Genomic DNA, 18358 nt, shown 5'->3' with positions numbered 1-18358 from the left:
GAATAAGCATGCTGTACACAGCAGTCCTTGGTGGCAGAAGTGCAACACGGATATCGTAAGCCTTGCACACAATTCTCTGACACACCACAGCCAACAGCAGCTTATCAGCCAGCCAACTAGATCCAATTGGCCTTATGGGTTGATAAAGTTGAGGGTGCCACTGTTAATTCATTTTATCTAGTGTGTGCGTCATGTTTTCAGTGTGTTAGCTGATCTTTTATTGAAACATGTTGAATAGTGAAAAATAGCCAGCCTTTGAAATTAATTGCAAGCTCTGAAATTTCAACATGTGCCATAAGCTTGGCAGTGATGAAGTTAGTGGAAATTTTCAGATCAGTCAGATTGTAGTAGTCAGGCACACAAGGAGTGTCTGCATGTTGACAAAATCCACCTGCAAGGTTGGAATTGGCTTAGGTGCCACAGCCTTCTTTTTTTATGATCTCTGTTGCCTCAGAAAAGGTCACCTTGTATATGCTGTTGAATAAAAGAGCCAATTTGCAGTATAGTGGCTTTTTGGGCTAGTTCATAACACTGCGAGACAAGACACTCAAGTGCTGTGTGTTTACCTCCTTTTGTGTTTGCGTCTTACTGAACCGTTTAATCATGAAACAAACATTTGTGCAGTCATGTTCTGCACAACACCAGGCAATACTAATGAAACAGTGACTTTTTTTTTTTTTTTTCAGCACAAGTATTAAAATGTTTTTCATGAGCATTTGGTGAAAAAGTGCTACATGCATGTTCATGCAAGGCTTGTGTTCGGTACCCAAGGGCATCATCCTTGGTCTACAGTGGCAAAAATTTGGCTGCCAAGTTTTCTAGCCAAGCAAGACTATGACTACTGCACAGTAAAAGTATGGCTGGAAAATAGCCCTCAAAGATAAGCTAATTTTATCATAGTCAAACATACACTAAGATTCATCCACATACAGCTCTAACCAGCACCTGTGTCTACCACAGAATGCATGACCAGCATACAAGATACAAATAAAGCAAGTGTTTGGCCCATGTGGAAAAAAAAATGATGTGCTAGTCTATTTTATGCACTGTGGTCAGAGAAACTTTTTCTGGGCAAGGAACCATGGACATACAATTTGAAACGGCTCTAGTCACTTTGTTTGATTCCCCCACCCACCTCTGGAAATATGCATTGCGATAGCCCCAACCGAGAGCACCATACACGGTTCTTAGCGAATTCATGCGCTAGAAAACTTTTGATAAACAGTTGCTGTAGAGTTCTCACTCATAAAGATGCAACATGTTTGAAATCCTTATCCTGAACGTTAAAATTCTCCCACTGCTAACTTGCTGGCTCATCTGCACCTGCCAGTGTTGAAACTGGCAACACCTGTGGTGCACTGTAACCATCACTATACTATATCTAAGCGATAATTTTAAAAAATGCAGAGTTGTGCAGTGGCTTTCACAATGTGTAAGAATTTATGTGACACATGATGTAGACTGCTGCATCCAGAACAGATATTGAACATTATTTCTTGAACTGGGGTGGTTTAATTAGAAGGGCACAAGCATGTCATGCAGTATTACACAATGTATACAGGTCATTAAAAAATCAAACACAAATACGTGCTCGCATCATACTTGTATAAGCAAATGGAAAGAAAAATTTACCTTGTACCCCAAACCTTTATTGCAGTAATCTCAATGTTCTTAGTATTGCAACAAAATCGCTAAAGACCAGTCGTTCACAACTGCGATGTCAGTGAGACAATAGCTATGATTACCTAACAAGAGAAAAGTGAAATTCACTGCACTGACAGTTCCATAAGCCATAACAACCATTTATAAGGCAATGCTTTAGCAGCATCTGATAGTTAACTCAGCACAGTAACAATGCATTGTTAAACAACATGGCTAATTCAAAACAAGCCCACTTATAATGAGAAGCAGCTTTCATGTTGCACTATAGTATGCATATATGCATGAAACATTCATATCTAGTGATAAGTTTCATGCATCTATGAAGAAGAAATCAAGTTTCTCTTTTATCTTGACAGAAGTAGTTCAGGCCAAGTAATGCGTAACAGCAACAAGAATCTGTAGATATGCATTTGCGAGATGCCATTTGTCACTTCAACATTTGAAAATACATACAGTTCAAACACTGACTATTGTTGTTATCACAATGCAGCAGACAAGATTGCACACTAAATAGTTCAGGACCGTCAACACGTGAGCAGTGTATCCACACTCCCGTTCCTGTGCAGCATGGCGATACAGTTGCCTTTACTAAACATGGGATAACATAATGCAAGACCCAACATAGTGCAGTGAAATTCTCAGACAATGAAATTTTTGAGTGCTTGAAGTTGGTAACCCTGCAAAATAACACCGTGTTCGTACATGCAGCACCATAGAAAATTCAATAGACCATACGTTGTGAAGTTGCTACATTGTAACCAAATTTTTGCAACAGTGTCCACAGGCCAGAACATTTACACCATTTGTGCAGTAACCATTCAATCTTTAACTAATTTGTAACACTACCACACCTTAAATTAGAGAAATTGTCAAAACAGCTATTCTACAGTGTTGTGCTCTAAGTAATGTCTTGCAGCTCAGAACACAGGACTGGTGGTATTGATTTTCACTTGCACATAATGCAGAATATCTGGGAAGATACTAAATGCTCTATGGATTAACAAGCTTTTAAAAGGATGAATGTTGCATGGATTTTACAGAAAGTTTGAAGATTTGAAACCCCAGGAGGTCGAAATTGATTTGAAGCCCTCCACTATGGCCTCTCTTATAGCCACAGTGTTTCTTTGGTATGTTAAAAACCCGGGTTTTTAACGTACCAAAGAAACACTGTGGCTATAAGAATCAAACATCCGGCACGATCAATCGATCGTGCCGGATGTTTTAATGCGTGGTGATGAGAATTAAATGTGCTTTATGCTTTTGGCTTAACCAGGATACATATTAGTGCATGACACAGCATGTCTGGTGAGATTTTTTTCTTAGCAGACTCAGCATATTGTATTAAATTTAGTGCCAATTGAAGTAGTATTACACGAAACTTTCTTCTTGCTTGCTTTACTTTCTTCTATAGTTGCCTTCAACAGTTCACTAAATGTATCATCTTCTAACCCTTTAACCCCCAATCCCGAGCTATACTCGTCGTGGGACGTTGTACCAATATCGCCAATCACACACTCATTCAGCCCGATGCTGTGCTGCTCCCATCGCCAAAGACGAGTTACGGTCGGTAATTGCCTTTGGGTTCAATTTTCAACACTAGAGGGCAGTAGAAGCCTGGAAAAACATGTAATCAAGTATCAAGAACCAAGCAATATATTTTCAGAATCAGAATGACATAGAAAAATTCATGGCTACATAAAAACATGAGAAATTTGCCACATTTTTCCGGAATTATTTTTGGCGTTAAAGGGTTACAGCAACCAGTTCAAAATGCACCTGTAATAGAGTGCAGCTTCCAGTGTCCCGAGCAGGCTTCCTTCTGATTACATCATGAAAACTTGAGGTGGTGATTATGTGGTATTACAAACCACTGATGTGCAGGTCGGTCAGTCAAGTGCTGTGGTTGCAGGCCATACGGCCACATCATGACATACTCGCTGTCAGGCACTCAATGGGATAATAGGGGAGAGAATGTAAGAGGAGTGTTTGTTCCATGAGAAGTGATAACAGATGACCAGGCTAATGCATTAATTGTCAAAGGCGGAGAAGTGCATGGTGAAGGAGAAAGAAATGCCTAATGTGGTGGTGCTTGCCCAGATTTCATCGACACAGTCACAGTGTGGCGTGAACCTACTGCACTAGGCTGACTGACGCTTATATCAGCAGTCTGCGATACCACACTACCAACACTTCTGATTTACACAATGCATCAAAAAGTCCTGCTCAACACCCTACACCATGAAGCTATGCTCCACTTGTCACGTGTTTCGAACTGGTCGCATTAAAAGATATATATAATGATTTGTTGCATTTTGAAGAACTGAGGCCCTACCATGATAGAATACAGCAACTATCTAAAAAAGCTGAAAAAATTTAGTGAGCCACACAATGTTTGTGTCTAAAGCTATAAATTTGCCAAAGCTTTACAAATTAAACAACCAGCTCAAACAACTAGCTGCAATGCAAGTCTTCGTATGGGCTATCTTAAAAATTAGCTTAATCAGGCAAATGGTCATTCTAATACAATACTTGCCTCATATGGTAAAAGTCAACTTCTTTACCACATGAAATGAAAAAGAACAATGCATGTATGCAATAACAAATTCAGCATTTGCAAAAATAATCTATCGCATTAACCAAGGCCAAATTATAAAAGAGCTACTGAGGTGAATGCTAGAGCAACATGGTGGATGGTTAAATGTATGGTGCGAAATCCTATCTCTATCATAATCATAATGTGCACTGGATGAGAGATCACATTTAGGAAGTGATAAAGCGGCAGATAGAAACACAAATGTACACAGCAAGAGCCCTTTGGTTGCAAGTGGATGAAGAACTATTGCTTTGATTATGAAAGAATACTTGGCATATATAAAATTCATTAAGAAGATGATTTCCCACCGTCATTAAACCGTATTTGCTTTGAAGGCATGCACTCCGACCACATTGATGGCCTATGACAGGACACCAGCATAGTATGCACGAGGCACAGAGTTCCATGGAAAGTACCATCAGGGACCCACTGGCCCCTTAAACAGTACAACTGTTCCTCTGACTCATTCTCAGCTTTCTCAGGGGTAAAAAGTTAGGAAAATATTCTCTTGGTGCCTTCAACCAAGCACTAGTTTATTGGGATTGGTGATTGGTTTAAATCAAGTAACATAAATCTATCTCATTGCATCTTTTCAAGCCTAAGGCCTCTCCCAGCTGCCTCCAATTTCCCCTGTCATATGTGAACAAAAACCCACCCTATACTGACAAATTTGTTAATTTCAGCACCCCATTGAGGATTTCACTACTTTATCTTCAACTATATTTCCCTTCCATAATCACCCTTTCTGTTGCCCTAAGAGATAACCTGCTCCATGCATTACATGACCTACCCAACTCCACTTCTCACTCTTAATCTCAACTAGCATATCATCTACTCTCATTTTATTCCTAATCCATACTGTTGTCTTATCTCTTAATATTACTCTCATTACTTTCCTTCCCAATGCTTCATTGTATGCTCTTTAGATCCCTCACCACTTTCTTGGTCAGCTGCTAAGCCTCCAAGTAGTTTGATCATTTAGTGGTTAGACAACACTCATTTGATCAATGTTGAAACTACTAGCATAGCGTGAAATTCTAGAGAGACATGTTTACTTGTTACTGCCCTACCCAAGGATATCTTTAGGTTAGGTGCATGGCTGCTACTGATGGGGCACACTTGGATGCACTTGCACAAGGTCCACATGTCTGTAAAAAAAAATGCCACTGACAGCAATTGGAGCTATGTTTACATTCAAGTCCGCCAACATAATACAACAACCAATTAAAGGAACAAAGCATTTAGCATACAAGTACACACATCATAGCGGGTGTATTCTGCCATTAACGTTTCAAAGTTCAGCAGATAATGCATTATGGAGAACCTCAGGTAAAAAATATATAACAGATACACCATAAGAGTTAGGTTACAGGCGAATAAATTGTAAAACTCGGTATTGTCGAAAGCGAAGCAATTGCTTTATACAGTGTCTGAAAATAGAAAACTGCAATGGCATCTTTTCGCATTTTAATCTTTAATATAAGTATCAAGATGGCTACACATTTTCTTCTTCTGTTTCTTTTCTTTTCTGAGTGCCGATCACTGATAGCCATAAACACAAGGCACTATTTCTCTCTTAGCACCACACTTTTTGAGGAAATTCAGTTGAAGAACATAAATTTTGCTCATATAATACTCTGGTCTTTAAAGGCCAGAGTTAAGAGGCTTGTACATATACACATAAACATAAATATATGTTTGTTGAACACTTGAACATTAGCAGCAATACTGCTAATTCAGACCTAACCCCAAAACCACATTCATGCAATACACCCCAGGACAAATGTGTTTATGGCACAGTGACAATGATGACAACAGGTGTGTGCTCAAAGAAGAGAAAATATTGAGGAAAGTTATGACAGTTTTATAAGACCTGTTCTGTAATGACATAATGCGGCTTCAAAGAGAAAAGCAATGTTTTGACACATGAACAAGTTTATGATGTTGCTGACAATGACAACGCAGTGAAGAAATGTAAAAATTAAAAGCAAAGATCTCGCAGTTGAACAAAAGCTGTTCCTTAACAAGCAACACCCTTGAATAAGGGCATTAAACATTACACAAGTTTCCCCACACTGCTGTAGTGCGTAATACCATCATCAGCCTATATTTATGTCCACTGCAGGACGAAGGCCTCTCCCTGCGATCTCCAATTACCCCTGCCTTGCGCTAGCTGATTCCAATTAGCGCCTGCAAATTTATTAACTTGCGTAATACCATACAAGTTGCCCAAACACGATGTTCTTTATGGTATTATATTCTGTGTCAAGACTTGCTTCCAGTATTCTTAATATTCCCCTACTCCTGCAAGTTGCATCAGATCAAAAGCACTAGGAACAGCACACGGCCTTTAAATTCACATACAGCTGTCAAGAGAGGACATGCTTTCATGCCCTAAGGCAAAGGTATATAGAAGAGGGAAAAAAAACTTTTCAAGAACAAATGTGACCATGCACATTTACCAAAGCACAAATGTATACATTCTGCAAAGAAAATAATGTTATTTTTACATTATCAAGAGCCTGCACTGTTTGCAAGAAGTTTCCCTGTAAGAAAATTGTCTGTACGTTGAATTGTGCTTTTGGACACATGTCCATTCAAAGATCCTGCAACAAATCCTTTGCACGCAGAATCAGTGGCATTTTAACCGATAAAAATGTGCATATACAAGATAATTTACACACAAAATAGCTAGGGCACATGCAGCCTCCAAAGAGTGTTGCTGATATGAAGTCTAGCTGAGCTCAACCTTGTGGCTTAAGAAAATATGTTGAGCACAAGATAAAAAAACTTTCACTATTTGGGCACTTCCCTTGCACTTTGTAAACAAAATATCTAGGGTAACAAACACCACTCTAGGCAGTGAACTGTAAGTGGCTGCATGCTGATGCACAAAACTGTTTATGAGCTTTCGCACCATCTACAGGCCTTTACAATATGACTACCTTGAGCTAAATCATTATGTTGTGAGATGGTGCGCTAGGCTCATGCCATATACAAGCCTCTATAACTGCATAACAGTACCGGTGGCAAACAAGCCATACCCCTGGAGCTTCTGAGGCTGTAAATTGAACTTTTAGCTTTCAGTAGTGCCCCTCTTCAAGGTAGCCTTTAATACGAGATGGTAGTGGAAGTCTTTGGATGTGGTCAAAGCGTGTGTACTGCCGGATCACAAAGCGACAAAGGTATTGTAAGGACCGAACATGAGTAAGTCGTGACACAGGTTTGATGAGACGCACTGGGAAAGAGGGAACACCAGGGCTTCGACCTCGTGAATAGCAAAACACACCTGACTGAGAATAGTTCATGGACTCTTGGATAAGATCAACAATGCAGGCACGACCCTCAGGTCCAGATTGAGCATAGAAGCTGAATAGACCATTGCAGTGCTCAATTCTCGTATGGAGCGTTTTGCCATAGGACTTGAACGTAAGACTCAACAGGTATCTGTCGTCAGAGCTGTCTCGTACAAGGAAAGCACCATCAGGCTGGTCAGCCAGCTTCTCTTCGGCTTCGCCCCGCGTAATCGGCCCCCAGTACCAACCGTGCTTAGATAACTTGAACAATTCCTCACTTAGACTACTAATCCTTGTGTCTTCTCGGCCATCCGTTTCCGGGAACACGGGGACAAACACTGGCGGGATGGCGTCACACTGGGGCTGCCGCGGAGGAACCTGCGGTACTTCCGCAGCAGACGAAACTACGGAGGCTTCGGTGTGTAATCTGTCTGCGCCTCCAGCAACGCCTGCCGACTGCGTGGTGCCGTCGTGCGGGCCAGTCCTTTTCCAATGATCTTCGCATGCTGTACTCGTGTAGCCGTGGCCATGAACAGTGACCGGTTGAGACAAGCATCGATTACTTGTTGCTGAAAGCTGTCTCCCTGATACTTCCTCAATGTTGCATGATGTTCGACGCTGCTCTAAATTCAGTTGGCTGTGCGTGAAATGTTCTGTGACACCCCTGACTGATCCTGCCTGTCCGTCAGGCACAGAAGGGGCCGCGAACGACGACGATGAAGGCAGGTCATGACGCGGTGATTCAGTCTCGCCATCAGCATCACTGCACGCGCTTTCACCATCCGAACCAACTCCGGCACGAACATAATTGTCATTGGCGTCATTGGGTGAATCTTCATGCGAGTCGGGCGCAGTTAACGGTGAAGATCCTGAGCAGTACACGGTCACATCTCTTTTTCGACTGCTTGGCTCTGGCGGTCCTGAGCATACTTCAATACCATTCTGCACTGCAAGTTTCGTTTTTCGCTTCCGCCAGTGTTCGCGCAGCGATTTAAAAAAGTTTGTCTTCATCTTGGGCTTTGATGATATCCCAGAAGTGCAGAGACGTTGACAGTCTTCTAGTTCACTCTCCGACTTCTCTAGCGTTGTGTCGCCATTTGCACTAGTCTGTCCTCTTGCACCGCTCCCCGAAGGAATTTTACGACGGAGCAGCATTTTTAAAATTCTGCAACACTTTCACCTTGATTAACATTCGAGTAGACAGCTGCAGCTTACTTGCTTCAACAGCACCAACTTTCCCCCGCCCATCGCTACCCCCGCAAAATACCTATGCCCACAACGCGATACTTGCTGGATTCTTGCATGAGTTTCATGACACTTCGGTAAACCGTGCCGAGGCGCTTTGCAGCCATGTTTGCAGCTCGCTTTGAGGCTAGAGAATGGTGATAAGCGCCACCTAAGAACGGATTTCTCTTTCTCTGCTATGAAAAAAAAAGAACAAGTCTTTTTCGCCCATTTCGCCCGATTCATGACCGATCCCCCAGAGTCATGGCCAGAGTGAGTTGCGCCATTCCACTAGGGAACAAGAACAAGAACAATGAGCGGCTCATGCGAACCGGCAGCAACACTCCATTGCCTAGTAGGTACAGCGTTTGACCGCTGGCGCCACGCTGCGCCGCTCGCGCGTACCGCGTTTCTAGATGGTTCCGTTCACCGAGGGCGCACGAATACAACCTGCGGAAGCGTGCCTATATGGCATCGGGATTTTGCATACCCGGGTTCAAAACCCGCTCTGGCTGCTTTTTTTTTAAATATCACGCTTTTTCCTTTTTTTTTTCTCTCTCTCTGTTTGCCAGCGCGGTCGCTTGAACCCCGGCGCCACGGCGGCAGCCGTGGTGCAGGGCGCCGACGCGTAGCGGCGGTCGTTGGGGTGTTGCGGAGCGCAGCGTAGCGAGCGCAGCGTAGCAACACCCCAAATAAAAAAATACTGCTCCAGTCAGGTAGACTGCTTCCTCCCTGATAGTGAGATTATATTTGGATCATCAAAACAGTGATGTGTTTATAATACCACCGATCCCAACAGCAGGCTATCACCACTAGAGTGTACTAGAAAATGGTCGAGTGGGCCGAACGGCGCTCTGCCGCTGAGGCGCCGCATGTGGAAAAATAGTGCGAGGGCGCTGCGAGCGAACTGGATTGGGGCGGAGACGCGCTCCGCGGCATATTCAACGTACTTTCGCTGCGGGCGCCGAGGCCGATTGCGCACAGTACGCTCTTAAAATAGCGCTTTATTTCAACTGCAAATGTATGTTTAAACCATTTTGCCAAACATATATATTGAGGCATGGATTATACAACACGACGTCTTCAATTTTGCTGTCGTTGTCAAGCGCGTCGTCTGCTAGCGATCGCGCGTTCGCTATGCGGACGCTGGCGGCCGCCCAGTTTTTCTCTCAGAACCTCTGTGCAGTACATTTTTTAATGGTTTAGTTGCTTCGGTGCACCCATGACTCTTGACGGCCGGTGCCAAATGTAGTTTTAGCCAGGTGAACTGCTGTTCTTACCACTGTCCTCTAAAAGTAACTGGTATCTCCGCACCATGAAGGCTACGTAAGAAAATTCTTCTTGTTGGTGGATATTGATCAGGGCCAATGATCGAAGAAAACAATATTAGAGTAAAATAAACCAGATTTATTAACTGCGTGGCGTGAAGAATGACCAATGTACTTCTAGGTAAGTAAATCAAAGGGTACATACACATATATATTTACGATATATATAGGTAAGGGAAAAATTAACAAATATTCTAAATGCAATAATTGAAATGAAAAAGTGAGAACTCGCGACCGGAAGAAGCGCACGCGTTTGCAGTAACAAACACACTTATTAGTGAATACTGGAAATAAATCTCATTCGCAGCAATAATATTCATAGCAGGCAAAACCAGCTTATATATATATATATATATATATATATATATAGTGTGTGTGTGTGTGTGTGTGTGTGTGTGTGTGTGTGTGTGTGTGTGTGTGTGTGTGTGTGTGTGTGTGTGTGTGTGTGTCTGTGCAAGTGTCATTGATATACTGTACGACGCCGAATAGTAATTTCCGTTCGAATGTAACGCATGACAGCACTATTGAAATCTCAAAGGTGAGTGACTGGGCCTGCTTAACAAGTTCCTAGCTCTCATTCAATACACACGCCCCGTTTTGGGGCAGCCTGTAAATCTGCTAACTTGATTCAGACAAGGAAAACTTTGTTTGACAGTCTCACCATGTTTGCAACCCTTTAAAACTGGGTGCCCCATGTGGTACGTACACTTAATTATCTTCTTCAACGAACGCAACAGATCTGCACATACCTCTGCGTGTATGTGAGACATGCCGTTCCTTTAATTATTTCATTAGGGTAGTTATGATAGTGCACCGGATAACTGAACGCAGCCATTTATAATATACAAGCTGCAGAGTTGAGCAGCCATACATTTGGGAACGGCATTACATTTATGCATGCATGCATAAATGTATAATGCCGTACGTTCCCAAATGTATGACCGCTCAACTCTGCAGCTTGTATATTATAAACATGAAATATAGGATAAGCGTAACATGTTTTTCTCGGAAATCAGACTCGAGAATAATTTATGTTGTTTACACCCCCAGAAATGAGCCGAAGAACGCAGCCACCAGCTTTTTTCTTTTTTTAATATAAGCAAATTCTTCGGTTTTACGTGACAAAACCACGATATGATTATGAGGCGCCCGGTTTAGTTTTTGCCACCTTGGGTTCTTTAAAGCGCACCTAAATAGAAGTACACGAGTCTTTTTCCATGTCGTTCCCACCTGGATTGAACCCGCGAGCTCCAGTTTAGCAGCGCAAAGCCGTATCCACGATATAGGCACTAATTACTACCGCGCAGGCTTTCTTTTTTTTTTTTTCTTCTTTTTTTGAAGTATCGACTGGAAAAAAAAATTCCACGTACGGCTTACGGCCAAAGATTAGCATATAGAATGGCTAAATATAAAACCGTTTTCGGCGCTCGAGGTCCGACTGCAATAAATAACCCCGTACCAATTACTCCGCATTCCGTTAAGCGAGAAAGGCGGAAACTTGAATGGAATGTTGCACTGCAGCTTACTCTTTTTTTTTAAATCTGTATCAATGCTTCCCGTAAATGTACAAGGCGCCGGATGGGGCAGATATGCTTTACTTCTTTGAAGCGGCAATTAAGCAGGAAGGTTACATATGTTGCTTCGTCTGCGTTTCGCAAGACCTACTGATAGAAAACTATATGCGTAACAATACACACGAGAGATACATGCTGCTTGAAGAACGAGAAAAGTATTTTTTCTCCAAAGGAAACCGTACAATAACATCGTAGAATGAAAGCCGACACTGCGGCTGCAATGCACGCGCAATCATCGAGCGGAATTAGAAAATAATAAAAAAATAAATAAATAAAAGAAATAAAAGGAATTTATTCTTAAGGCATAACTACATGTCATATGCAATTATGAACCCCATTTGATTGGTCTGAACGCAAATACCAGCGCGCGAAGTTGTACGAATGACCCTGCCGAGCAGTATCGCCAGCAGTTTCCAACGGCGCGACCTTGATGCGGCCCAATCCACTTCGACCGCAGCGCCGCCCCAGTATTTTTCCACGTCGGGCGCCTCACTGCAAAGCATGCGCCGCCCCAGCCGCTCGTCCCACTCAACCATATTCTGTCACCACCAGCCCAGCGTTTTCTCCGTCACGCCTCCTCCGTTCCAACGGCGGCGGCTCGAAACATGGTACGCGCGAGCGGCGCAGCGTGGCGCCAGCGGTCAAACGCTGTACCTACCACTGATCTCCACTAGTGGAGATCAGTGGTACCTACTAGCAAATGGAAATACGCGAACCGGCACCCAACGTTACCAACGTGACAGGTTTTTTTTTTTTTTTTTTTGCTTTTTTTTTGCTTCAGGAAAATATGTAATTGCACGGTTGTGAGATGTAGACAGCGGAGGTTTTAGTGTACCATGATGTCAAAATTGCTGCTGGCCATCTGTCCCCTAGTCGTGGGTCCAGCGGACGCCTTAGCAAGCGCCGAGGGTGAAGCAAAAAACGCGGAAAATCTGGCGGTGCTGCCATCGTCTTATGCTGAATCTTCGGCCAATAAACGTTGGCTCCGGTTGTTTCGGCAGCCCTTATTGGCTGAGGCGAGCGCACAGGCTGAGTAGCTGTCGTTTGCTCGACGCACCGTCTTTGTTGCGTCGTTTACGTTCTTTCCGCCGCTCGTTTTCGATTTTATTTACAATAGATCGGTGGGGAATAATCTCAGTGTTACCGCCACCGAGTATCCGCCTGTCAAAGCTCCATGCAGCTACGGTAGGGTCTCCGACGCGACAAGCATCCGGTCGCGTATTTCTATTTCAGCCCCCGTACAGCGCTCGACCGCTCCGCTCGCGCGTACCATTTCTAGCCGCCGCCGTTGGAACGGAGGAGGCGTTGACGGAGAACACGCTGGGTTGGGGCTGACTACCCTGCTGTTAGGGGATCGGTGGTATTCCTAAATAAACGCATCACTGTTTTGATGATCCAAATATAATCTCACTATCAGGGAGGGAGCAGTCTACCTGACTGGAGCAGTATTTCTTTATTTGGGGTGTTGCTACGCTGCAGCTCCGCAACACCCCAACGACCGCCGCTTCGTGTCGGCGCCCGGCACCACGGCTTCCGCCGTGGCGCCGGGGTTCAAACGACCGCGCTGGCAAACAGACAGGAAAACAAAAGGAAAAGCGTGATATTAAGAAGAAAAAAACTCGAGCCAGGGCGGTAATCGAACCCGCGTACGCATTATCCCGAAGCGAGCGCCGTAACCACCTAGCCATACAGCCACTTTTTTTTTCTTTATTGCATGGAAATATTAGTAGTCACACTTGCAAGGTCTGCAAGCATGCGAACCATATGATTGCGTTCGAGCGCCCTCAGCGACAGCAACCACCTAGAAACGCGGTACGCGTGAGCGGCGCAGCGTGGCGCCAGCGGTCGAGCGCTGTACGGGGGCGCAAATAGAAATACGCCCATCCGGTCGGCGAGTGGAGCCGCTCATTTGGGAGAAAGCGACGGTGGTGACACCTGGATTTTCAATAAAAAATTCCTCAGCGCAGAGCGCTCGTTGGACCCATTTCCCCAATCTAGTACACCCTACTATGGACTAGGGTGCAGCCGGCGGCGGCCATCTTCCGAGGGGCAAGAGGCGGCCTGCCAAGAGCTTCGCAGCGCTTAACGGATTTTCAAGTTCTAATGCAACTACATGCAACACTGTGGGGTATGAGGCGAGCCATATTGGAGGTCACCGTATCGCAGATATCCGAGTATTGGGGCATTTTCCCGTTTTATCGGCATCAATATGCAGCTGTCGCAAAGTAGAAATATATTCGCGCAATAATTAACGTTTGTTCACCTTCTTTAATGCAAAGCAGAAATTGATCAATCATGGAAGCTGTCAGAACAAAACGCTATTAAAAACGGAAAATGTAGCATGACTCACGAAAAACAAATATTCATTATTAGCTTCAGTATCATCAGGTACGTGTTGCAGGTGCATCCTCATTGCATCCTCATTGCATGGAGGGTCTCGGAACTTTGGTGGCGGCCGTTTCCATTTAGCCTGAAATATAAAATTTTCCTTTATTCTAGAGCAAGGCGAGTAAGGTTGCTAATCTGCAACCTTACTCGGGAGAGGGATTGAAACAGCCACCTTTCCCCCTTCAGCCCCAAACCAAGTCAACTAATGAAAAGAAGAAAAAATATAAAAGTCGCAGTTTCGTCCGAAAGGCGAAGCATCAATTGCGATAACAAATTAGTAAATTACGGAGTAAGGATAGTAGTTTTATCGGCTGCATAAACTTGGACACATTCACTTAATAACTGAATGAACAATTAAGCACGGTGTCAGGGCGCACAAGCAAACATGAATAGGTCACACTCGATGACCGCAGACAACCATTGTCAAAACGCTGGCGTCCGCAAGCTTGGCAGCAGCAGCGAGCGAAGGTTCGTCCCAACTGAAAAAACGACCTCGGCCCTATGCTGGCCCAACGTGGATGGACGTCCTGGCCGACCTTGGCCCAAGCCTCGTCAACAATTAAAGCTTGGGATTGGTTACCGGGCTTACACCGGCCGACTTATGGCTGCCAACATAGGCCCAAGGCCGTAGGCTGACCTTACAGACATCATCTGGTGCGCAGTTTTTGGGTTATAAATCGGGCCAGTTTAAGGGTTATGGTTACCTTGCCCACATTACACTTAAAACTGTCTATATATCGCAGATGACATTAGAAAAGAATGTAAATTGTGAGCTTCTTGAACAAAACCATGGCCCTACAGAAGACCACGTTTGATCGCCTGAGTATTGGGTGCCGACTAATCCCCTATCATTAGTCTACCACTGGCTGAACGTGTTTGACCAACTAATAACCAGCGGTTGGCCGTGAATTCCGGTTGCCGAACACTGCCCAGTTGTTTACCAACGATCGGCCGTCGGTCAGTTTTAGTTGGGGTGCGGTCTATCGCTTCAACGGAAACTGAGCGGCGAAAACACAGCGCGTACAAAGGTAAGATCGAGCCGTGTGGAGATCGCTTACAAGATACGTACGGTGCGCGCGACCGCACCTAGACCGCCCGTAGCCGCGCAAAGCACAAGTACGCAGTTGCAGGCAGAGTAGAAGCCGCACCCCCTCCCTCCCGCGCTGCCTCCCCACTTTCCTCCTTTCGCGTGGGAGATTGAGTTGCCAGTCCCCCTTGCGCCCGGTCGCAAGATACGCATTTGGTGCCGCAGCTAAACGTCGCCTCCGCTCCCATCCCTCTATGGCCTTTCGCACGACGGAAGACATCGCGTTTGCTCTCCGCCGTGCGTTCGCTCTCCGTGAAAGCGCGCGTTCCTCGCGCAGGAACGCTTTCACTCGCACATACAGCACAATGCAGCATACGGCGCGCGGCGACGATTTTATTGCCCTTGGACTTTATACGGAACCTCACGTTGACGGCGACGCCGATGGCAGAAATCAGCTTGGAGTGTCCATATAATTGCCATCGCAATAAAACACCCGAGCGCGCTAGCACATTTTGGGACCCGCACAGCACCGCGCACGGCAAGATACGAAGACCCGAAACAGATAAGGGCCGCGATTTTGTAGCGATGCCTTATGACTTATTGTTGCGATAGCAATTATATGGACACTTCAACCGGATTTCTGCCGTCGGCGTCGCCGTCGCCGTGAGGTTCCGTATAGATAAAATCTTCACCGCGCGCCGTATGCCCGAGCGGAAGCGTGCGGGGACACGCGCTATCACGGAGAGCGAACGCACTCAATCTCCCACGCGCAAGCAACGAAGCGGGAAGCGAGCGCCGGAGGGAGCGGGGGTGGGGGGGGGGGGGGGGCACTTCTACTGTGCCAACAACCGCGCTCGTCGCTCAACCGCACGGTCTCTTATCTCTCCCACGCGCAAGCAAGGAAGCGGGCAGCCAGCGCCGGAGGGAGCGGGGGGGGGGGGGGGGGGGGCGCACTTTTCCTCTGCCAGCAACCGCGCTCGTCGCTCGCCGCACCGTCTCTTATCTCCACACGGCTCTGGCCTTTATGTACGCTCAGTTTCCGTTGAAGCGATAGACCGCACGTACAGTCAACCACAAAAGTTTGCGGACCACGCGAGCGCGTGCCAGACTGCCTATCCGCGCCACCTAGCGGTACGCCACCTAGCGGCGACAGGGGCGCTCTCCCGGATATGAGCCCTCTTGGTACTCGCCTGCCTGTTAATTTTTTATTCCCGTGCATGACATTGTTAGTTCGTTGTGTTGACGCAGAGCGCTGTCTGCGATAAGACCGCCACATATCTGGCTTGATAGCAGTATCGGAGCAATCACTGCAACCTTTGTCGACTGGTGTGCCAGTGGGTAGATAAGTTTCACGAAGCGCTGCGACGATTTTTTTACGCGACGTTTACTGGCGCACTTTGGTTGGCAGCATCTTGGTCCAATGAGTGTTGCTGCTTCTGCGTCTTGAGAGAAAGGGTAGGGAGGTGTTTCACTGTCATCAAAAATAAAGAAAAAGCGGATGCATAGAAAATTTTCTTTCCCACATAGGCGCATCTTCGCATCAGTCGCTGAAAACGTAGTAGACTTGCTTCAGGCCACGTGGTGATTGCCTATTTGGAAAGATGCCGCTGCGTGTTCCACTTGACGAAAGAAGGCACATTGTGCGTTTATTTATAGAGGGAATACCTCAGCGCGAAATCTGCCGCCGAACCAACAGGAGCCGGACTGCCGTGAATAGGATTATTCAAGCTTTCCGCGACGATGACAGATTCACAGATATGGAGCGCAGTGGGCGTCCAAGGGCCACGACTGAGGAAGAGGACCGCCTGATTACGGCCGCCATCGTGGCTGATCCTTTTCAAAGTGCAGAGGATATCCGAGAAGCGCTCTCGCTCACGGTATCGTCTGAGACTGTAAGAAGAAGGCTGAGTGAGCTTGGCCTGCAGTCTTTCGTAGCAGCACAGAAGCCCTGCCTCTCAGACAGCCAGCTACAAGAACGACTCATGTTCGCTACAGCAATGAAAGATTGGACAACAGAGAAATGGGGCGATGTCATCTTTAGCGACGAGTCAACTTTTTCCACGCGCTGGGACCAACGGAAGCGGGTTTGGCGTCCACTAAACTGCAGGTGTGTTTAAAGTGTATTGGCAGTTAATTCACGAAGCTAATTCTGCATCACAACATGTTTCACGTAAAATGAGCTTTTGGACATTACGAGATTTTTCTGTAGTGGTATTATGTTGAAAACATTAACGATTGTTTCATAGTACTACTTACTCTGAAGCTAATTAAAAGCTGCCAGTGGGTCTTTCAGTACTATCTAATGATGTTTGCACGTTTTCTATTGCAACTCTATAACAGCATTATAAAGTTCATACGCAAGAGGAATCACATTTTTAGACGCGCCGCTGGAACCCAATTGTATGCTATTTCTTGCAGATATCTGCCTAATTACACACAGAGTGTTCTATCCAGTGGACGGTGTTCCGTGAGCGTGTGGGGAGCAATCAGCAAAGATGGCCTTGGTCCCCTTGTGCGTCTGGAAGGGCCCTTCACTGCGTCACGGTACTGCGACGTCATCACTAGACACCTCGTTCCGTATGCGCTGGACGGTCCCTTCAGCGACGGCTGCTATTTTTTTCAACACGACCGCAGCCCGATCCATAAAGCACGTATCGTCCAGTCATTGCTAGAAGAACATGCTGTTTGCCAGCTTGAGTGGCCTCCATGTGGCGCCGACTTGAATCCCATAGAAAATGTCTGGGGCATGTTGAAGAAACGGCTGTCCACACGAGCCAACCGCGGCCGCACGGCCGATGGCAAGCGATCGCACAAGAATGGGAAAGCCTGCGCGGTCGACCGGAGATTACTGAATCTTTGTACGAGTCGATGCCCACACGCATCAATAAGGTGCTAGAAAACGGCGGACATTTCACTTCCTACTAGATCATTGAGAGACCTATGTTTCATGACACTTCTGTAAATGTCTTGTGAATAAATTCATCCCCTTCAGACACGAATTATGATGCACTGTCTGCAAATGCGTCAAATGCGCATGGCATCATTTCAAGACGCTCACTATTACATTCCAAGAAAGAAGACGAAGCAATGTGCTGTTTTGTGCGAGTTTCAGTAAAAAAATTAATTAGCGTATAACTCATTATCTAATTATTCTGAAATCCGTCAGCTTCAATGCTTGCATAAAAAGAATCAACTATTAGGCCCGAAACGCATGCACACTTGCTTTTTCGGTTGTATTCGTGTCGACCGGAGAAAAAAAATACTCT

General features: G+C 45.4%; 1 protein-coding gene across 1 annotated transcript; it reads right to left on the bottom strand.

The window, feature by feature from the left end:
- Positions 1-1627: 1627 nt before the first annotated feature.
- Positions 1628-8921, bottom strand: LOC119432620 (uncharacterized). The gene is made up of 2 exons (XM_037699783.2): positions 7545-8921; positions 1628-5403 (listed from the first exon to the last, which is right to left on the bottom strand). Exons 1-2 carry the CDS (start codon positions 8704-8706, stop codon positions 5252-5254), a joined length of 1314 nt encoding a protein of 437 aa, XP_037555711.2. The 5' UTR covers positions 8707-8921; the 3' UTR covers positions 1628-5251.
- Between the last annotated feature and the right edge of the window lie 9437 nt (positions 8922-18358).

This window comes from Dermacentor silvarum, chromosome 1 (assembly GCF_013339745.2).
Source record: "Dermacentor silvarum isolate Dsil-2018 chromosome 1, BIME_Dsil_1.4, whole genome shotgun sequence".
In the NCBI taxonomy this organism is placed as follows: domain Eukaryota; kingdom Metazoa; phylum Arthropoda; class Arachnida; order Ixodida; family Ixodidae; genus Dermacentor; species Dermacentor silvarum.
The sequence above is the reverse complement of the archived record's forward strand: the minus strand, read 5'-3'. Positions and strand labels throughout refer to the sequence as shown.